This window comes from Prunus mume, linkage group LG5, assembly GCF_029339155.1.
Source record: "Prunus mume cultivar Tortuosa linkage group LG5, ASM2933915v1, whole genome shotgun sequence".
NCBI lineage: Eukaryota > Viridiplantae > Streptophyta > Magnoliopsida > Rosales > Rosaceae > Prunus > Prunus mume.
This window is the reverse complement of record NC_142702.1, coordinates 4,192,202-4,211,982: the sequence shown is the minus strand read 5'-3', so window position 1 is coordinate 4,211,982 and position 19,781 is coordinate 4,192,202. Positions and strand designations below refer to the sequence as shown.

General features: G+C 36.5%; 1 protein-coding gene and 2 long non-coding RNA genes across 4 annotated transcripts; 2 read left to right on the top strand and 1 right to left on the bottom strand.

Annotated features, from left to right (window-relative positions):
• Positions 1 to 238: 238 nt before the first annotated feature.
• LOC148916685 (uncharacterized) lies at positions 239 to 1,285 on the top strand. The gene is made up of 2 exons (XR_016126686.1): positions 239 to 378; positions 1,195 to 1,285. It is a non-coding gene; the product is annotated as an uncharacterized LOC148916685 (long non-coding RNA).
• A 2,496-nt stretch (positions 1,286 to 3,781) lies between these two features.
• On the bottom strand, positions 3,782 to 8,849 carry LOC103343494 (Zinc finger (CCCH-type) family protein / RNA recognition motif (RRM)-containing protein). 2 transcript variants are annotated; one of them, XM_008247153.3, is made up of 10 exons: positions 8,346 to 8,849; positions 6,592 to 7,924; positions 6,311 to 6,499; positions 6,011 to 6,190; positions 5,783 to 5,874; positions 5,433 to 5,681; positions 5,152 to 5,344; positions 4,853 to 5,056; positions 4,667 to 4,764; positions 3,782 to 4,581 (listed from the first exon to the last, which is right to left on the bottom strand). In XM_008247153.3, exons 2-9 carry the CDS (start codon positions 7,641 to 7,643, stop codon positions 4,683 to 4,685), a joined length of 2,241 nt encoding a protein of 746 aa, XP_008245375.2. In that variant the 5' UTR covers positions 7,644 to 7,924; positions 8,346 to 8,849; the 3' UTR covers positions 3,782 to 4,581; positions 4,667 to 4,682. The 2 variants fall into 2 exon arrangements, with proteins under 2 accessions (XP_008245375.2, XP_008245373.2); XM_008247151.3 differs by having other exon boundaries at positions 5,981 to 6,190; positions 8,346 to 8,838.
• Positions 8,850 to 17,126: 8,277 nt separating this feature from the next.
• LOC148916684 (uncharacterized) lies at positions 17,127 to 19,210 on the top strand. Its single transcript, XR_016127248.1, has 2 exons — positions 17,127 to 17,754; positions 19,008 to 19,210. It is a non-coding gene; the product is annotated as an uncharacterized LOC148916684 (long non-coding RNA).
• The last annotated feature ends 571 nt before the right edge of the window (positions 19,211 to 19,781 follow it).

Genomic DNA, 19,781 nt, shown 5'->3' with positions numbered 1-19,781 from the left:
AACATTAGTTGCTAAAAAGAATACATAAGCTTGGCTCTTTTTTTTCTGTTACAAACTAGGGCCATGTCCAATTTTTAGTAACCAACTATCCGGCCCATTGGAGCTTGGTTTTTGGATTGGGTTTCTAAAAAGGCCAACTGCACGGTGTTTGGCATCTCCCACTAGAGTTGGTCTTATAGATCCCAAATTTCCGCCGGTCATTGTAGATGCTCTAAATCATTACCTTTTCTCCAATTCTCTTTCTCCCCGGCCCTCCGCCTTCAAGAAAATATAAAACTACCTAATCCAGAATCACTATCTCTTTTGCTCTTTCAAGAAGGATTGACGAAATTAAAGACGGAAAGTCATTGCTCTAAGGATTTCTGAAGTTCAATTCAAGTACGTTGAGTTTAATTTGCTCTAATTTCTTTTACATCTTTAGAAGAAGAGTTGATGTGTATTAGGAAATTTTATGTTTTTTTTTCCCACACTATTAATTTTAAAAGGAAAAACTAAAAAAGGGAAATATTTCAAAACCTTTCACCTACATGTATTGACACCACTCCTCCCTCGGCAACTTCCCCTCCCTCGTCGATCTGTATCGCTCATCTATTTCTATATTTCTCTCTATATTCATCAGTTTCTACTCTCTCTACATACGAATCAGATCTGAGGCTTACGAGCTCTCTCTATGTGTTTTTATGCAAATAAACCGGATCTTAGGCCAAATATAGGAAATAGTGGCGATGAGGGAGGTTGAGCTAGTTGGGGAGAAGCGATGCCAACATCGACAAGTGGAGGGTTTCATATGCTTTCCTTTTTTCTTAGAATAACCAAACAAAAAAAAAAATTTGTTGTGCCTGAATATTGAAGAGTCGGACTCCAATAGGTTTTCCCTAAATTTTTGGTTTATGAATGAATTAATAATGGTACATCTTTGTTAAATGAGTTTATGGAGTTATTAGTGTGGTATAGCTCAGTTAGTTGAGTTCTTCCACCTCGACCCATGTGGACAAAAGTTCGAAATCTCTAAGCACCCCATGAATATTTGTGTAAAATCCCTCTTAAAATCCCTTTTACTAAAAAACAAAAAAAAAATTATGGAGTTAGGTACTCCTTTCTCGTTTCTTGTGTAGATGTTATTAACACAATTAAGTTTGGTAAGACATGGAATGCCAATTTCACTGGTCATTCTCTAATAATATCATTATGCAGATAAATACTTGAGGCTTGTTTTGAGAAGCGCGTAGGAGGACGGATGACTATTGAATTTCTTTATTTTCATCAATAAGGTTCTATTCTTCCCTACCTTTTTCTAATATTTGATATGATTTCTTATTGTTGGGCGGTGACTTTAAATGCAAAAAATTTACCATACCTCCTATTAGAATGTGCATTCTAAATCTAAAAAGGCAAAAGGAAAAAAATAAAATAAAAAACGAAGCAAATGATAGTTAATATTAACTCAAAGTGAATAAATATCAGGTGAACTTTTAAGCATTTGTAATTCACATAAAATTTTAATTTTTACTATTAACCCGGATTCTATAAAGTGTTGTAATTTATCATATATATCAAGCTCAGTCTACTATTCAATAAAAACATATCATATGCCCCTCACGTTGAGGATATTTTATTCCATCTACATATTAGGGATCACTGAAATCGATTTCCATCCAAACTGCCGATCAAACTTGGAACCTTACAATCCCCAATTTCCCTCCCAAATTGATTTCCTCCATATTAGATCCTTGACCATTCTATAAGATGTAGTCATTAGCGAGCCCTAATACATAGATGGACAAATATCTCTCCATGTGAGAGGCATGCTAATGAAAATTGAATAAAACTTAACATATGTGATATGAAAACTAAATAGAACTTGACATAGGTGATAAATTGCAACATTTTATAAACCATGTTTCACTTAGACCCATAACATCGGATACGAGTCGGGTCAAAATTGAACCCATAAACTATGAGTGACCCGATAATATCGAAAAGGATATAATTTTGTAGTTGTGATGACACCATCAATTCGGTGCTCCTTGTTTCTTTTGTAAAATCCTGACCACTGGCTTCTTATAATTTTGACACGAGAAAAAGCTGCACATATGAAAACGTAAGCCCCCGCACACACAATTTGACCAAACAAACCCTATCCATCCACATGCACAAGATGAAGGAGGAGCCTCTTCTTCTTGAACATTTCCTCTTTAATTAGCATGCACCCAACAAACATGCATCTTAATGATATTGGGTGCATGCTAGGGCTCTCGAGTTTTTTTTTTTATTATTATTAACTAAAGCGGGCTACCCTACAATCTAATAAAAAAATATTGCAAAAATAGAAAAAAGAAGCCAAAAGAGAATGCCTTGGATCCTCTTCCGGCACAATCATGTTCATTTGAGATTGTACATGAAAGAATGATTTCTTATTTACCCTTTTCTCACTTCACATAATTTCATACAATCATAATATACACATATAGAGAGAGAGAGAGAGAGAGAGAGAGAGAGAGAGAAATATAACCAAGTATTTACAGTTTATGTTATATTGTTAGCTTGTTAATTGAATGATTAGTAAAATATTGCCATATTGTCAATATTATTATGAATTCTATAAGTTCGAATCATCCTCTCCGTAGTTTAAATTAAATTAAAGTAGACTATAGTTTATATAAAATATATATATATTATGAAATTCTTGCTGGAAGAGTGCGGCTCAAATTAGTAACCTAGTAACATACAACATGTGACAAAAGATTGCCTTATTTCAACTATCATGATCATGGCTCATAATTGATAAGCGAATCTAGGCAAAATCCTCCTTTTCTGAAACCCTATTGTCCGATTTCCTCATCCCTTTTGCTCCCGTCAATGTCATTTTTCTACAAACGTAACTCAATTTAATTCTAATAAAGATAATACAGTGACAAAAAAAAAGTCTAAATCGACCACCATGATCACTTATTAATTGCACAACACTGTTGAGCCCATCATTCCACAAACCCTAATCATAAATTCCCAAGACACCAATTACGCTAGCTCTCTCTCTCTCTCTCTCTTTTTCTCTATTGGGAAACAGCATATGGATACGGTCTCTCTTTCAGTTTATAATCCCTACATGTCAACATATCATATCAGCCTGGTTATGGTAACTTTGTAGTTACCGAAGCCTTTGCCTGCCTACCTGTTTCTCACTATCTCTACACCTATATTTACTCCTCACTTTTTGGTCCAAACTCCGAGGCAACAGTAAAAATCTAGGGCCTCTCTCTCTCTCTCTCTCTCTCTCTCTCTCTCTGAGTTACTGCCAATTTCTCTCACGCATTCACAAGGCTACAGACCCCAAAAGATTCTTGTATCCGTGCACTTTTGTCATACGTGTGGGCATCAACATCTACTTTTTGATCTGTTCATGTCCTCTCCTTCTCCTGTCAATGAGAGAGAAGAAAGTAAAGGCTCTTCTCTCCTGCACAGAGAGAGAGAGAGAGAGAGAGAGTGAGAGATAGTGGCATTGCATAGATCACTCACATGGGTGGGGTTTTGGTGTGTAGGCCCCACCCCCAATCTGGCATTAGATAAATGAGTAGGACCCACATGCAGCGTCAGCACCACCCATGTGGGTGGTCCCCACTTGCTTTAGTCTTTAGCTCCCCATGAATAGATAATTTTAAAGACAGTATCCCACCAGTTACAAAAAGAAGAAAAAATGGAAGTGGCTTTTAAACAAAGTGACAAAAAAACACTCCTCCATCATAAAAGCCAAAGCACAGAAAGCAGCGAAAAAGATACCAAATTAGAGTAAAAAACTCACTTGTTTCATTTCTGATTTTCATCCTAAGTTTTTCTTACTGTTCTTTTTTTAACATTTTAACAGCAAAGGGTACATCTGTCTGTGTATAACAACCACTACAAGTAGCAGGAACACATCATTGATTGATAATGGTAAAAAAAAAAAAAAAAAAAAAAGTTTCCCAATATCGTACTTGAGCTCAGCTGACTGATTTTGCTTCACAGCTTGCCTTCCTCCTCATAGGCTCCTTCAATTTCAACTACCCTTTTAAGAGAACTGACTGAATCAGCCTTGTAGTTACAAATTTACCTTCCTTTCTTCTTCTTTTTTTACCTCTCTATCAGCTAGCTTCTTTCTGCTTCCGCTTCTGCTGTACAAAGATTGTTTTACACTAAAACAGAGACTAACAGACTAAAAACTAGATTTTGGCAATTGTTTCACTTAAAGGGGAACAATTGGGAAGGCTGACAATTAAAATTACAGTGCCAAAAGTTACAAACTAACATTTTTTTTTTTACCGTGTTTTGATTCTTTCTGTCTCTCTTCTTCTTTAAAACTTTTTAACCTGTGGTTGCAACTTCAACTACAGAAACTGAGTACAAAGAACAAAGAAAAGGAAATGGCTGACCCACTTCCTTTACTGCCTTTTTACGTATGCATTTTTGTATGGTAGTAACTAGTATGGTATTTGATGATATGATGGCGGTGCTGCTGGTGGGGAAGGGATTTGATGATGATGATGATGATCTCTACAGATTTTTGGCGGGTTTTGTTTGGTTTATTAACTTGACTTCTTGATCCTCCTGCAAATACAGCCAAATAATCACACAGATTATGTTATGGAGGTTAAACAAAACAAAATCTTAATGCTTTGAAAGTAACTTGTACCTAGTTAAGAGCTTAATTAGGAGGTTCCAACCGGGCACTTCGGTCCAGCTCCTGTGCCCCCATACATCCCTCCTATGGTTCCATGGCCAGAGGACAACCTGAATTCAATCAAACATTCCCAAGTTAGGTATTATTTAGGCACCATGATGCCATGGATAAATTTCATGGAAAGGAGTTTGGGGTAACCTTGGAATTTGGCAGTTGAAAGACTTGAAGGATGCCATGTCGAGTGTTGAAGCTGCTGGGAGTAGTGAAGTGGCCAAGTTCATGTTAGCAGCTGAGGCATCGGAGTCATTGGCCTCAGTAGTCCCACTGGGGAAGGAGGACGTGTACTCACCGGCGCCTTTCGTTGGAGACGCGAAAGGACTATCAGGAAGGTTGTGCTCCAAGCTGCATGCACTCAATTATAAGGTCCATAAGCTTCAACACAGTGTTCATACAACTTGGAAAGCCAACACGGAAATTTGATGCAAAATCCTGCATACCTTTCAAGCAAGTTATTGACATTATCGCGGGGGCTCTCCTCACCATTTCCATTGGCATTGGCATTGCCACTGCCACTGCCCTTTTCATCATTGTTGACCATTACTTCTTTACCTAACACAACATGCGCTGCTTCCTTAAGCAACTGATCGTCATCCACTTCTGAAGCAGTGGGTGGCATCGGGGTAGAGTTCTCTGCGATCGAGAACAATTAAAATGTTAGCTACCGTATTGAACCATGACACCTGTTTACACCCCATTCTAAATGTAGCAACAAAAATACCTTGCGGAACTTCTGGGCCATTGGGAATTGAAGGAAACATTAGGTTTTGATTAAACATGCTTGGAGACTGAGTAGGGGACTGAATGGGACTGCTGGAAGAAAGAGAACGGTGGTGATGCTTTTTCACATCAAGAAGCTGCAGACCCATTAACCTTCGGCTTTGAATTTCAAGTGCTTGCTGCAACTCAGCTTGCTCCTCCAGCTTCCTCCTCCACAACATGTCTTGAGGATTGTAAAACATCCTCGCTCCTACAATTCAAGAGAAGCATGGTTGAATGCAAAATAATTTTGTCCATGTGTGTGACAATTAATAACTCTTTGAAGGCAAATGTTTTGCTTGAATTAGCTACCTAGCTGGATATCATAAGGGTCTCTAGAATCCAGGCCAGTAGGTGTACCACAGGGAGACAAATCTCCTCTGTCCACTTGTTGCTGTTGTTTCCTGGCAAATTAATAACATTCAAGCAGCATTAGCTTAATTTCCCTCAAGTATAATTACTTCCGGTAACGATATTAAAATCAGTGGAAGTTTAAGTTAGGGGAACAACATCAAAAAAGAAGTGAGAGTGTGCCTGTACTTGTCCTGGACTTTGCCCTTCTCCTTGTAAGGCTTAACCAGCACCCTAGCATCACAGACGAAATGAGGGTTCCCTTTGGCCAAAATGAGCTTCACAGTCTCCGGGTACACAAATGTAACAAAACCAAACATCCTCTTCTGCTGGTATGGGATTCTCACATCTTGAACCGGCCCATAAATGCTTCATTATTTTCCATTCAAAAACAACAGCAAGCAAAGTCAGCAAAACAAAAACAACCCATTTCACCATGCCTTTGTAAAAGATGTTTGCACTAAAAAAGCTAAGGAACCGAAAAATGACCTGAAATAGTTTGAGACGTCTTCCTCTCTGAAAGTGCTATCAGCTGGAAAAGTCAAGTAAATTTGCCTTGAAGCTGGGTTCACCATTCCTGCCCCACCACCATTCATCGAAAAATCCGTTCTTTCGAGCCGGGATCGACTGAATTTGTGCATATCATCACCCATCATCAAGGCAGCAGCAGCTGCAGCCCTACATGGATTTCACAGCAAGATTAACTTATATAACATAAAAGATTAGAACTTTAATACCAAAAAAGATGAGGACTTCATTAGATTTCGTACCTTTGGGCATCGGTTTGTTGCTGCTGAAGAAGGAAGTTCATGCACTTAGAGGAGTAAGGGAAGGAGTTAGCTGAGGCCATGAGCTGAGAAGCAGCAGCAAGTCTTTGCTGTTGCTGTTGAGCAGTTTTAGATCTGAGAAGTGCTTCATGGCATGACTGGTCCATCATCTCGAGCTTGCTCGGTGACCCAACAGCCATTTGACCACCACCATCGACAACAGAGTCCCCAAGTCCACCATGCAAGAACCTGCAGCTGGTTCCATTCTTGCAGTAGCCTCTTGCAAAATACAAGCAGGGTTTCCAGCCAAACCCAGCAGAGTTTGGGTCCTCCGAGCACACATCACTGACAGAGCAGCTTCTCCTGTGGAGGGGCCCACCACCACCACCGCCCCAATTTGCAGAGCCATGGTAAGAGGAGAAAAGGGCCGGATCAGAACCATTGGTAGGACTTGAAGACAAGTCAGTTTGGGGGTAGAAAAAATCAGGGGATTTTGGCCCAAGTGCTGGAGAGCCATCGTTGAGGAAAGAGAGCTGCTCTTGAAGCTGAAACTCATCAATCACATCAGTCCCTCCATTTCCATAGAAGGGTAAGGAGGAATTCATCATGGAAGATGATGAAGAGGACCCATTGAGAGCTAAGTTGCTGCTGGGGCTCATGATCAAATTATTTTCTTCTTGGTTTCTAAGCTCACAGAGAGCAGCCCAAGAAGCTGAAGCAGAGGAAGAAGATGGGTTTGGAATGGAGAGAGAGAGTCTGGAAGACGAGGAAGTAGAGTTTTGCCTCGAGATAGTGATTGGGTTAGTGGAAAGAAAGGGGGAAGGTGAAGAAGGTGTGGAAGGTGTAGAAGGAGAGTTTGATATGGGCACTCCCAACTCTTTCCTTGCCTTGAGAATCACTGAGTGGAGAAAAGCTTCAGGGCCAAAAGCCAACCTTATCATTTCTTTCTCACCATGATCTTGTATCAGAAGCAGACCCATGATTCTGGAAGCATTTTCTGGGTCCAAGTTTTGGATCCTTGCAAAAACAATCCTTGTAGCTTCATAGGAATCCATGGCTGATGTTGATGATATGGAGATAGCAGAGTTGGGGTTGGTGTGTGCTAAACTTCACTGCCACCAACCCTCCAAATCTTGTTTTTCTGGTTTTGAAAAAATTGAGAGGGACAGAGGAAAGGGAGGAGAGAGAGAGAGAGAGCAAAGTGATAATTTGCTCTTCTACTCTATGAACAAGTAAAATTTCTTTCTCAACCACACACAAAACCTTTTACCTACCAACAACCTCTTGTGATGAGTGGGGAGATAAGAGTGTTCTCTTTCTTTCTATCTTATTATTCCTGCAAAACCCAAGATAAATAAATAAAGGTGAAGACAGAGAGAGAGAGAGAGGGAAAAAAACCATAAAGAAAGGTGTGGAGTGTTAAAAGTAGTATTCTCGTGTGGTTTGATTGATTAAAAAGAACTGGCTAGCTAGGCTGAAGCTCAGAGTTACCTTTAATTGTTGAAAGGAAAGGAAAAACCCAACCCCAAAAAAAGGCTTTGGGGGGTGATTGAATTTCTCCATAAAGCAAATAAAGAGAGGAAAGTTTGGAACTTTGAAGAGTCATAAGCATAAAGAAATAGCAATAAAACTGAAAGTCTAAAACCACCAAAAAAAACCACACACTGTTTTTTTTCTTGTAAAAAAATCAGTTTTCTTTAGTTTCTTTGCCAAATTGAAAGCTGAAACTGGACTCTCTGTGTAAAAGTACGGCTTACCCATGAAAGAGGATATGAGTCTTGTTCTAATTTCTTTGTCTCCCAACTCGACTACTTGAAACATATTATCTTTCTATCCCTGTAATAAAAATCCTTGCTCTAGCTATAGGACTTGGCTTAATTCCTAGTCAAACTTTTACTCCAAAGGCCAAACCACCGCCTTTCTTTCTAGTTTCTAGGCTCTTTTGCAGCAGAAGAACCATCAATTGCTTCACTGCTGCAACTGTTGCTGTGTTTCTGCTGCTGGGTTTTTTTGGGTTCTGAGCTCTCTCTTTCTCTCTCTCTCTCTAGCTGTGGATTTTCTTCTCTCTCTACTTCTCCATCTATTATTTCTCTCTCCTTTGAACTTTATAGAGGACAAAGACGGGTACAGGTATGAGCAGTGAGATGAGACTGAGTGAGTTGAGTGAGTTGAGTGAGTGTGGGTGCCCGAGTTGGGTGTTTTGAGTGGATCCAGATCTGTGCCTCAAATACTGCACGTTCTCTTGCCTCTAACCTCTGACACTCTCTCTGTCTCTCTCCTCTTTTTCCTCTCTCACCTCTCTCTCTCTAATTTCTTTTTCTTTCCCAACCCAAAAACACCCTGGTTGACTCCACGCGCTCACGTGGATAGGTCATGACACGCGCCAATGGAGACCTTGATGGGCTCATGGGGACCAAGTTTGACAGAGGGAGCAAGCATCTGTGTGGTAATTGCAATGTGGTCTGCACGCTCTTGGAATTTGGTTTCATGGTCTCATGGTCTCCTTCTATATGTGTTTTTGTGGGTGTGTCAATGCCTCTCACAACATAAAGTAAAATAAATAAATAAATAAACAACAGTAATCTATATGTTAGTCTTGATCTATTGGACTACAGGAGTCTAAGAGATTTCATTACTTGTTAAATATAAATTCAATTTCTTACTAACTCTTGCACTCCTTTTAAACTTTTTTGAACCATTAGATTAATATTTAACGGTGGATGACCACTATCTCTGACTTTCAATCCAAAAGATCGAGACTACTATATATAAAGTAAAAAATAGAGAATTGTGAAACATTCAAAATATCATAAAATACTTTTTGTTAATGCAAACATTAAGAATTAAAATTATTAATTAAATTAGAATAATATGGTAAATTTACACTTTTTCATATTTAAAAAAATTAAAATTAAAAGAAGCGCAGAAACGTATGCGAAGAGGCTAGTAAGCTATTAAGCTTTAACATGAGTGATATGCAAATGGGATTTTGTGATATTTTTTTTTTTATATATATAAAAACTTTGGCAATATTTTTTTAATATAATTTTTCTCTCATCTTCAAGCACATAATTAGGGGTCATTGGTGCTCATGTCCCACCAGCTTATTATATACGTGGGGCTTTTGTTCACTCCCTGTAAAATAATTGTCATTATGATGATGGTTTATGATACTATAATGCCTCAATATGCAAAAAGAGAGTTTGGGTTTGTTTTCTTGATGGTGAGGAAACTACAAAAGGTATGGGGATTTGCATAGGATATAGGGAGGCAAGGTTCTTGCTCTTGCATCTTTTTTTTTTCTCATAAGATGCCCCCACAACAAATAAATGATGACTGAATCTTTTTTCCAATCTCTCTCTTTCCTTTTCTCACTCTCCAAACACCCAACTCATACCTCATTATAATTTACAGCAAGGAGCCCCAATCACTTTTCCCTCCAACCTTTTCATGTTTATTACTCAGTTATGCGCACAAAGAAAGATAAAGGGTGTACAAATTGTTGTTGCCTCTTGGTGGTATCAAAAGTAGTTGGGACTTGTAAAGTATGGCTTTCAATAGAGAGAAGGAACCATGGAGCTTCCACATGGGTGTGGCCACTCTCTCATAATTTTACTTTCAAGCAATACATGCTAATATACCCTTTTCTTATTAACATGTGAGAGATTGCCACCTCAATTTATAACTCACTTTTTAAGAGATTTACATTTTCAATATTATATATTCTAAATGTAATGTTGTCTTACTGTCACTTAAGTCACGCTGTTAAAAAATAACTCAGATAAATAGTGCAATCCGTGTCTTTGTACAATGTTGAAGTATATCATCTTTTTTTAGCTTTCTCTTTTCAATACATTCAATTCCGCTATGTGTTTAGAGAAGCCAACTTTGTTGTTGATGTGTTTGCAAACATTAGTCACTCCCCCATCCTTCGTGCTACAGTTTCACGTTTCAACTTTTATTCGCGCTTTCGCTTTTTAATTTCCTGTATAAATTTTTTTTTTTTTTTAAACAAGAGAACATTTCCAACATACCTACATTACCAATACTAAAAACGATGACACCCGATTTACATGGAGTGCCATATGCTCCATCACCTTATATTTCTTCAATTTCGCAATCAATTACTAATTTTATATCATTTAAAAACAAAACCTTGCTACATGCATATTAATTGAAACATTAATAAAATCATTGAACCCAAACCAAACATCAATTGCATGTTTTGAGCTCTCTCTAATCAGAACATTCTTTGCTTGTCAATTCCACGCGTGAGATTTTGAAGCTTAAAACAAGCGCGTGGGTTCATTGGTGATTGGCCCATGAATATATTGTTAAAATTTGTATGCCTTTGTTAATTTTGTTGAGTTGGGTGGTGGGTTCATATATCAATTGTCAAATTTGCTCCTCTCTCTCTATCATTCCCAGGTGTAGTGCAGATAAAAACTCAGGTGCTGACAATCACAACTTATTTCAAAATTATAAATTAGCCTTTAGATTATCTTGTGATTTGTATATTGTCATTTGAAACTATTTTTTATTCTTTTTTTATATTCCCAAAATATCTTTGATTTAAATGAATCTTAGATATTAAAAAAAAGTGAAATAGGTCAGTTAATCAAAGTAGCGTACTCGCTTTTTGCATTCAAGCTCGATGCCCCATATGCGATTACGATAGAATAGTTTCAACCATCACTTGTATTTAATAAAATAAATTCTTGAATAGCAAGGTATAACTTGGTCCTTGATGGGAGTGGGCAAAATAAATTAATATGGCAATAAATCAGTTTCAGAATGAAAAGGATGCTTCCCTGTTTAAATGTAATGGTACAGTACGATTGGATTCTTGATATCTAGAAACTACTGACAGTATTGTGTATCTCCTCATGGCTTCCTATCGATGGCATGTCAGATAATTATTACTAGACATGGATTAATTGGGTTTGATGTTATGCCAAGATTATTGTAGTGTGAGCAAATATAAACATGACTTATTATTTGGGCTGTTAAGATTTAGACTTTGATTTGTTCCTATGATTTTATATATTTGAAAACACATTATTATTAAATTATGAGCATACATAGGAACATTAATATATCTACAAAAATTATTAATATATTAATAAAATTATTATTGGCACTTCAAGAAGTTATCATGCATTACCATAATTTTTTCATATTTTATTGAATATTATAACGTGAACTTGTAACTAAATAGATATTAAAGTGATTAGTCATATGAGGGAGGGCAAACCACACACCCATTATGAGTGTGTAACAAGGTGACCTTTACGGCGTATGCTCAAATATCACCTAACACATAACTTATTGTAGTGGGACATAACGAGCGTTGTTGTTGCTTTCAATAAATGTGACACATACAAAGTCATTTGAACTCAAATATTATAGTAGAGGGATGTTATCCTAGGTGCTTTAGAGGACAAAAGATCTTTCGGAATGTATGTACCAATGCTTAAATTTAAAGAAAAAATACATGGTAAAGTAATTTAGAAAATTATGTTCCTTTATCATTGCCTACCCATTAAAAAAAAAATTAGTATTTAAAAATGTTGGCGAGTTCTCATTTAGTTAGAATTTTGATTCTTTATTATGTTAGGATTTTATTTACTTACCTATTTATTTTGTCCCATTGTAATTAAGAATTATTTCCTATTGTAATTTAGATTTATTTCCTATTATATTTAGAGCTAACAAATCTTTGTACTTCTTTATGAATACCTCCAAATTAGAGAAGAATAAAAATCTAAATCCAAGCATATCTGAAATATATGAATATATCCGAGAATTTTTCCATATACTTTATTTGACATGGTATCAGAGCCAGGTTTTCTTATGATATGTGTTTGTGTTCTCCTCCCATCTCTTTAGGGGGAGAGGAGAGTAAAGAGAAGTTGTGTCTGTTGTTGTCGTGGCCGTCATTGACATTGCCATTGCTTGCTTCGCTTTCCGTAGCTCTTGTTGTGCCCATGCCTTTTGTCTTTGCTTTGCCTTGCCTTGCCTTGACTTATTTTTTAGGGTTTGGCTTTGCCTTGCCTTGCCTTATCCTATTTTTAGGGTTTGTTTTTGCCTTGCCATTGTCCTGTTCACATGATTTTTCTGTTTCTTACCTTGCCTTTGTTGTGTTCACAGGGTTTCTATGTTTCTTGCCTTGCCTTGCCTTTGTTGCATTCATAAGGTTTCTGTACGCGTTTTGCCTTGTTCTATTGTGTGCCCTATTTTTAGGGTTTATGTGTTCTGCCATGTGCCCTATTTTTTAGGGTTTGCTCTTGTGTTTCAGCTGCGATATTTGCTTTGGTTTGCCTTTTGTTTCACTCATGGTTTATGAGAAGACATTCTCCATAGTTGTTTGATTGGTCAATGTCAAGTATGATGTTCTATGACTCGCTTGTCAAGTTAGGCATGTGAAGTATCTTTGAACCAATTGAGGGGGAGGTTGGCGAGTCCTTATTTAGTTAGGATTTAGGTTTCGTACTATGTTAGGATTTTATTTACTTACCTATTTATTTCCCATTGTAATTGAGATTTATTTCCTATTGTAATTTAGATTTTTTTTCCTATTATATTTAGGGTGAAAAAATCTGTGTACTTCTTTATAAATACCTCAAATTAGAGAAGAATAAAAATCTAAACATATATGAAATAACTGAATATATATGGGAATTTCCATACACTTTGTTTGACAAAAAAAATGGTGCATATATGTCAACTGTGAATCTAATATATATTTTTTAATACAAGCAATATTAGAGAAGAGGGAATTTGAACACATGATTTTGGATATTGAGGTAACTAATCTTAACAACTTGAGCTACAAGCCCGTTGCAATATATATATATATATTTTTTGGCCACACGATAAGAGAGATTTTATTGATAACGCATAGTAAGGTTTACATCTTTAGCTAAAGTATCAAAGAGCCAATTGGTGCCCACCTCATCCCACCTGGTGAACATTCCTTGCTTGAGATACAAAGGAAGCAACCAAATGGGCCACTTTGTTACATTGCGGCGGCACAAACAAAAACTCTACTGAACTAAAAGACTTGCATAAAAACCTAATATCATGAATTAACCCTTCCAAGTTCATATCAATTTTGTCTTTGCCCTGAAGCATTTTAATAAGCTGTAGACAATTAGATTCTACCTCAACTTTGTCAACCCCTACATCCATTATTATCGTCAGAGCATCACAAATGGCTTCAACTTCCATCATGAGAGCCAACTAACATAACATGTCCCCCGTACCGCCTGCCCTGAGAAGAAAGCCGAAATGTGATAGCACCACCCACCTAACTCCACCCCGCAAGGTCTGCTGCTGCCAGGCACCATCGCAATTAATTTTAATCCAGCCAGGTTTGGGTTTTGCCAAGATAACGATACCGTTTGTCCCTGGTCCGGTGGTCTGGGCTGCTCAGTGGCCAGTGGCAATGGCTTGTATTGCGAATCCTGAAATTCCTGGACTTGTGCCTGCCAAAGGTGCACAGCTTCAGTTGGGCACACCTTTTTACCTTCAAAGATATTCCCATTATGGCTTTTCCATATTCGCCAAAGTCCATAAGCTATCTATTGCAACACCACATCTTCAGGTAGGCATTAACTCCGTCCAACAACCATTAAAAGTGGCACTCCTAAACTTTCTCATATCCAGTTGGAGTGAACTAGCAAACCAAAAAGCACGTGCAAATTCACACTTAAAGAATAAGTGCATAATTGAATCCCCCTTGCTACAACAAACACCACAAGTATCATTAATATTAATATGCTTCTACGGTAAATTTTGTCAAACGGCCATCGCACCTTTACAAACTCACCAAACGAAGGACCGAATTTTGGGGACAAATTCAGATACCAGATGCTCTTCCACAAAGCTGTGTGAGCCTCTGCGTTGCTCGATTCACCCGTCCCTTTACTGCCTAACTCTCCATTACGATGCAAGAACTATGTAACTTGGTATCTTGCCGGTTGCAAACTATGAGTCAAATCTTTGTACTTTTTTATAAATACCTCCAAATTGGAGAAGAATAAAAATATAAATATAAGCATATATGAAATATTTGAATATATCCAAGAATTTTCCCCTCCTCCCCTCTCTTCAAGGGGGGAGAGGGGCGGGGGGAGGGGGAGGAATGAAAAAGGATTTGTTTTTCTTTACCAAAAAGTTATTACCTATTTATCGACCTTGATAACCCCTTCTCTTCAGGGGGAAAGGGGAGTGAAGAGAAGTTGTGTCTGCGTGAATTAGGTAAAGTAGATATGGAGGAATTGTCCTTCACTTTGGATGTTGTTGTCGTGGCCATCGCTGACGTTGCCATTGCTTGCTTCACTTTCTGTTGCTGTGGTCATTATTGTTGCTGTTGTTGTGCCCATGCCTTTTGTATTTACTTTGCCTTGACCTTATTTTTTAGGGTTTGGCTTCGCCTTGTCTTACCCTATTTTTAGGGTTTGTTTTTGCCTTGCCTTTGCCGTGTTCACAGGGTTTCTGTGTTTCTTGCCTTGCCTTTGCCTTGTTCACATGGTTTCTATGTTTCTTGCCTTGCCATGCCTTTGTTGTATTCACAGGGTTTCTGTATGTGTTCTGCATGTTTTGTTGTGTGCCCTATTTTTAGGGTTTATGTGTTCTACCATGTGCTCTATTTTTTAAGGTTTGCTATTGTGTTTCAGCTGCAATCTTTGCTTTGGTTTGCCTTTTGTTTCACTCGTGGTTTACGACAAGACCTTCTGTACAGTTGTTTGATTGGTCAATGTCGAGTATGGTGTTTGTGATTCCTTATTTAGTTAAGATTTTGGTTCCGTACTATGTTAGGATTTTATTTACTTACCTACTTATTTTGTCCCATTGTAATTGAGATTTATTTCCTATTGTAATTTAGATTTATTTCCTATTGCATTTAGGGTGAACAAATCATTGTACTTCTTTATAAATACCTCCAAATTGGAGAAGAATAAAAATATAAACATATATGAAATAACTGAATATATTTAAGAATTTCCATACACTTTGTTTAACAAAAAAATGGTGCATATATATCAACTGTGAATTTAATATATATATATATATATATTATACAAATTTATAAATAAACCCAATCCTAAACATGTATTTATAAAAAAAACCCAAAAACTATTTAAACTTAGAAACACACCCAAAATTAACCCCAAAATCTACAATTGTATATTTTTTGGGTGTGTTTATAAATGGGTTTTGAGTGTGTGTAATGATGGGTTTTGGGTGTGTTTATAAAGTGTTTTGGGTGTTGAGTTTTTTTATAATTTCAGCCCTATTTTGGGTGTTTTAGTGAAACTCCCTATATTTTAATACAAGTGAAAATGGAGAAGAGGAAACTCGAATACATAATTTCGAGTGTTGAAGTAATTGCTCTTAACAACTTGAGCTAGAAGCCCCTTGCAACTTGTGAGTCAAACGATTAATAGCTTGTGTCAATTCTCATTTGGGTTCATTGATAGCTACACATGTTTTATTAATTGAATAATTCCAACATGCTTTCCGTATACATTTGTAAATAAACGTATATTCGCTTTCCTATATTGGGAAAGTTGGAGTGGGTTACAAAATGTAAATTAGACAAGTAACCATATTATTAAATATTAATTGATTTATTGTATAAACAAAGACAGAAACTAAACTAAAATTTATTTTGAAGTGATGGAATAATATTCTCATACACAAACGTCTCCGGTGTCTTTTTCACACTCCAAGTCACATCCAATCATCATTAAGAAATTATTACAGTTTTATTTTAAAATGTTTGGAATTATTCAACTCATCATGAATTAATTAGCAAACGACTTCACAGGCAAGCGACCTGTTATTTATGAACTTAATTGATATCTTGTGTATGAATTGAGCTTAGATATCCAGCTAAATTGCCTCCAAGTCTTGCTTATGAATTATTTATTCATTTTTTTTTCTAATTCTATCAGTCGCCATTACTGCTAGACCGTAGGATTGCGTTGCTATCTAGCCACCTTTTTCAACAACTAGCCTCTCAAATTACAAACCTATATATGTACTCTACGTTACACTATAATGCAGTTTAATGAGCCGAACTGTCTATATTTTAGATAATTTGTGAAAATAATTATCCGAGTTAGAAGTTATATGATCATCTAAAATGTACAAAATTGTTCATTAGATAATACGGAAATGAAATGCGAATAATCAAATAGTTAAATAATATCTAATTTAGTTGATTTGATGATATTTGGAAATGATACATGACTTCAACAAGGTGACAAGATATACGTGTGCCTTTTCACAAGGTATATCCGGCAAACAAATTCTCCAAGTAACTTTTGAATTGAAAACTCATAAAAATGAACTAAAATAACCCAACACATTAACTCATGAAAAAAAATTTATTTCCAACTTTAATCATAGATAAGGGAAACAATGATTTACTAATAAAATCATTATATTTAGTTGTGATATTATTGGACAAAGATATTGCATGTCATCATCTTTTAATTAATCATGCATCACATAACCAAAGTAGCCAAACACGCCCTTAATTGTCTGGTTACTATTTGTCTCCCACCAATTGGGCATGCAAAGTGTTGCCAACAAAAACTCACAGTTTGAAGGACACATAACTTATGCGACACAATAAGTGATTTGAAATAGAGGATTTAAAGAAGTGGTCCTTCAGCTTCAGCTCTCACGTGAAGTGTCGTCAGCTTTTGCTAATTGCCAAATCTGATTTCCAATAAAGTCAGCTTTTTTGGGTTCTTCTCCCAAAACCAGAACCACCATGCCTTAAAATCCGCTTGCTTTTTTAAGGGGGGTGGGGGGACAAAAACCATGCGGTTTTGTTTCCATTATCTTCAAACAATCTAGAGCAAGCAAACAGCTGAGAAGAGGTCAGCTTTGCTCTCTTCATCTACGCCTCACTAGTCGGTGATCTATGTCCTTCCCCAAATCCACTCACTTACAGAAGTGGCGAGAACTTTCCGTTCGCTACGTGCCTTACCAGTTAGAGGTGTCAAACGGGCCGTTCGCGCCAGAGTCGGTGATCTATGTCCTTGCCCTCCTTCTCTCTCTCTCTACTTATCTATTGCTAAAAATGACAAGCTATAGTGCCATGGCAACAACAAACCCTACACGAGGACATATTAGATCAAGTAGACGGTAAACTTTCTACTTCACCTATTTTCTATTATGTCATTGAGAACTTTGTAGACTAGGCTGGAAGCAATGCGATCCGCTAAAAATATAAGATAAATTATTTTTAATTTCCTTCTGACCAGAACGTTCTCACTTTCTCTCTCCATCTCCCTATTTTTCTCTGACTTCTTTCTCCATCTCCCTCTCTTCCAATCTCTGGGTTCTCTCTCACTGGAACATTCAAGAGCTCTTTAGCTCCTCATTCGCTAGAAGACTATGGCTTCGAAGTTGAATGCTCAATGACTCCCAAGATGCGATTATCTAAAGCCTTAATCCCCATACTTGATTAGGAGTTTTCTTATAGTTTAGAATGACTTGGATAATACAAATATTTAAATGTGAACAATCTTAACAATGTGCTGCCTATCAAATTTAATCTTGTATATATATATATATATATATATATCAATCAAACGCTAAACACTCTTTAAAATATTTAACACATGACCAAATGATATAAAATCAAACTATAAACAATCATAAAAGCATCACGACCATCTTCAACAGTGGAAGGCTAAATATAGCCCACCCATAAAATTTAGCCCTTCATTTATAATTTTTTTAAGGAATAGTGATGAGCTATATTTTTATCTTCCTCAGCAGTGCAGGGCTAAATCATAGTCCCCTTAATATTTTATTAGTTTTTAGTATATTCTTTAAATATATTAAATAATTTAATTAAAGTACTATTTGAAACCCTTTTTAAAATTTAGTTTAGAAGAGAAAAATATTTTCAAATAGGATTTTAGAAAAGAAAAATATTTAAAAACAACAACTCGCCCACCCAAGAAATAATAAGATAAGATATAGCTCACCCAAGAAGTAGGCCACATTTGGCCCTTTTGGCCCACTGACTAGGTTTGGTCCGGTGACATGGCATGTTTAGCCCATTGCTGCAGATGAGTTTTGATTGTAAAAGAGCTAAATTTGAGGATTTAGCCAACTATTGAAGATGGCCTAACAATTATGACTCGGAGCTACCTATTTTCTGACAACGGAGGTAATCGATAATCTCTCTAGGTTGTTAGCTATGGTTATGGACATGTTTGTCTTGCTTACAAAGATAGTAGTTAATATGGAGAGTCCTCATTTAATCGCTTGCAGTATGAAATAAATTATATGTTACAATACATTTCTGTACTTATAGAAATAAATGTGTCACAATACATTTCTGTACTTACAGAAATAAATATGTTTATGTCCTATAACATTTTCAGATTTCTGAAATTCAGCACGTGTTTCGTGAAGCAAAATATGATTGCTGATTTTCTGGCAAATTTGGGTCATCATCAACAAAATTTAGGGATTTCTCGGGATCTGTCATATAATTTTCTTTTGTACTAGAGAATAGTGTATCAAGCTAAAATGGAATATGCCCATAGCGTTGGTTTATTTTTTATTTTTATTTTTATTTTTTTTATATTAACAATATATATGATATTCTAAACTTTCTGCAGCAATGAAGATTGAATAATCGATCATATTCAAGGAGGTAGACTCACTATTTTGACCAACTGAATTTTTTTTTCATTTGACCAACTGACTTAACCTGCATCTCTTTATAAGGTTAATATTTTTTTGGTATGAACTCGAAGAAGTAAATAATCTTTTTCGTTGGAGCTAGAAGGCTGTGTTGATTGAATTTAACTTTCCTCTTCCATTAACAAAAGCTAAAAACTTTCCTTTCGCTATCTGAAATCCTAGGCTATAGATATCCTCTAATTTTCTTGTATTAAAATAGTTGAGTGGTGCACATTGGTGGCCTGCAGACAATGAGACAACTTTAAATTAAACATAATCAAACACATGATATAAGAGAACTATTAAGTTCACTTTCGATCCCACTTAGCACACCTGATATTAGGAACTAAATATACTGATCTACTTCGAAATTCAAGTTGATATAGTTCACACTTGTGCATGATTTCTTTGCACAGTATGAGCACATATAATTTCTTTATTAAGAGAAGTGCGTGGGAGACAAACAGAAA

Bases quoted from the DNA above. Each gene is read 5' to 3' on its own strand.
- LOC103343494 (XM_008247151.3), bottom strand. From the start codon at position 7,643: ATGGATTCCTATGAAGCTACAAGGATTGTTTTTGCAAGGATCCAAAAC. The intron at 5,057-5,151 runs GTATGCAGGATT...GAGTGCATGCAG, and splicing joins GTCAATAACTTGCTTGAAAG to CTTGGAGCACAACCTTCCTG. The intron at 4,765-4,852 runs GTTACCCCAAAC...GATTGAATTCAG, and splicing joins TTCAACTGCCAAATTCCAAG to GTTGTCCTCTGGCCATGGAA.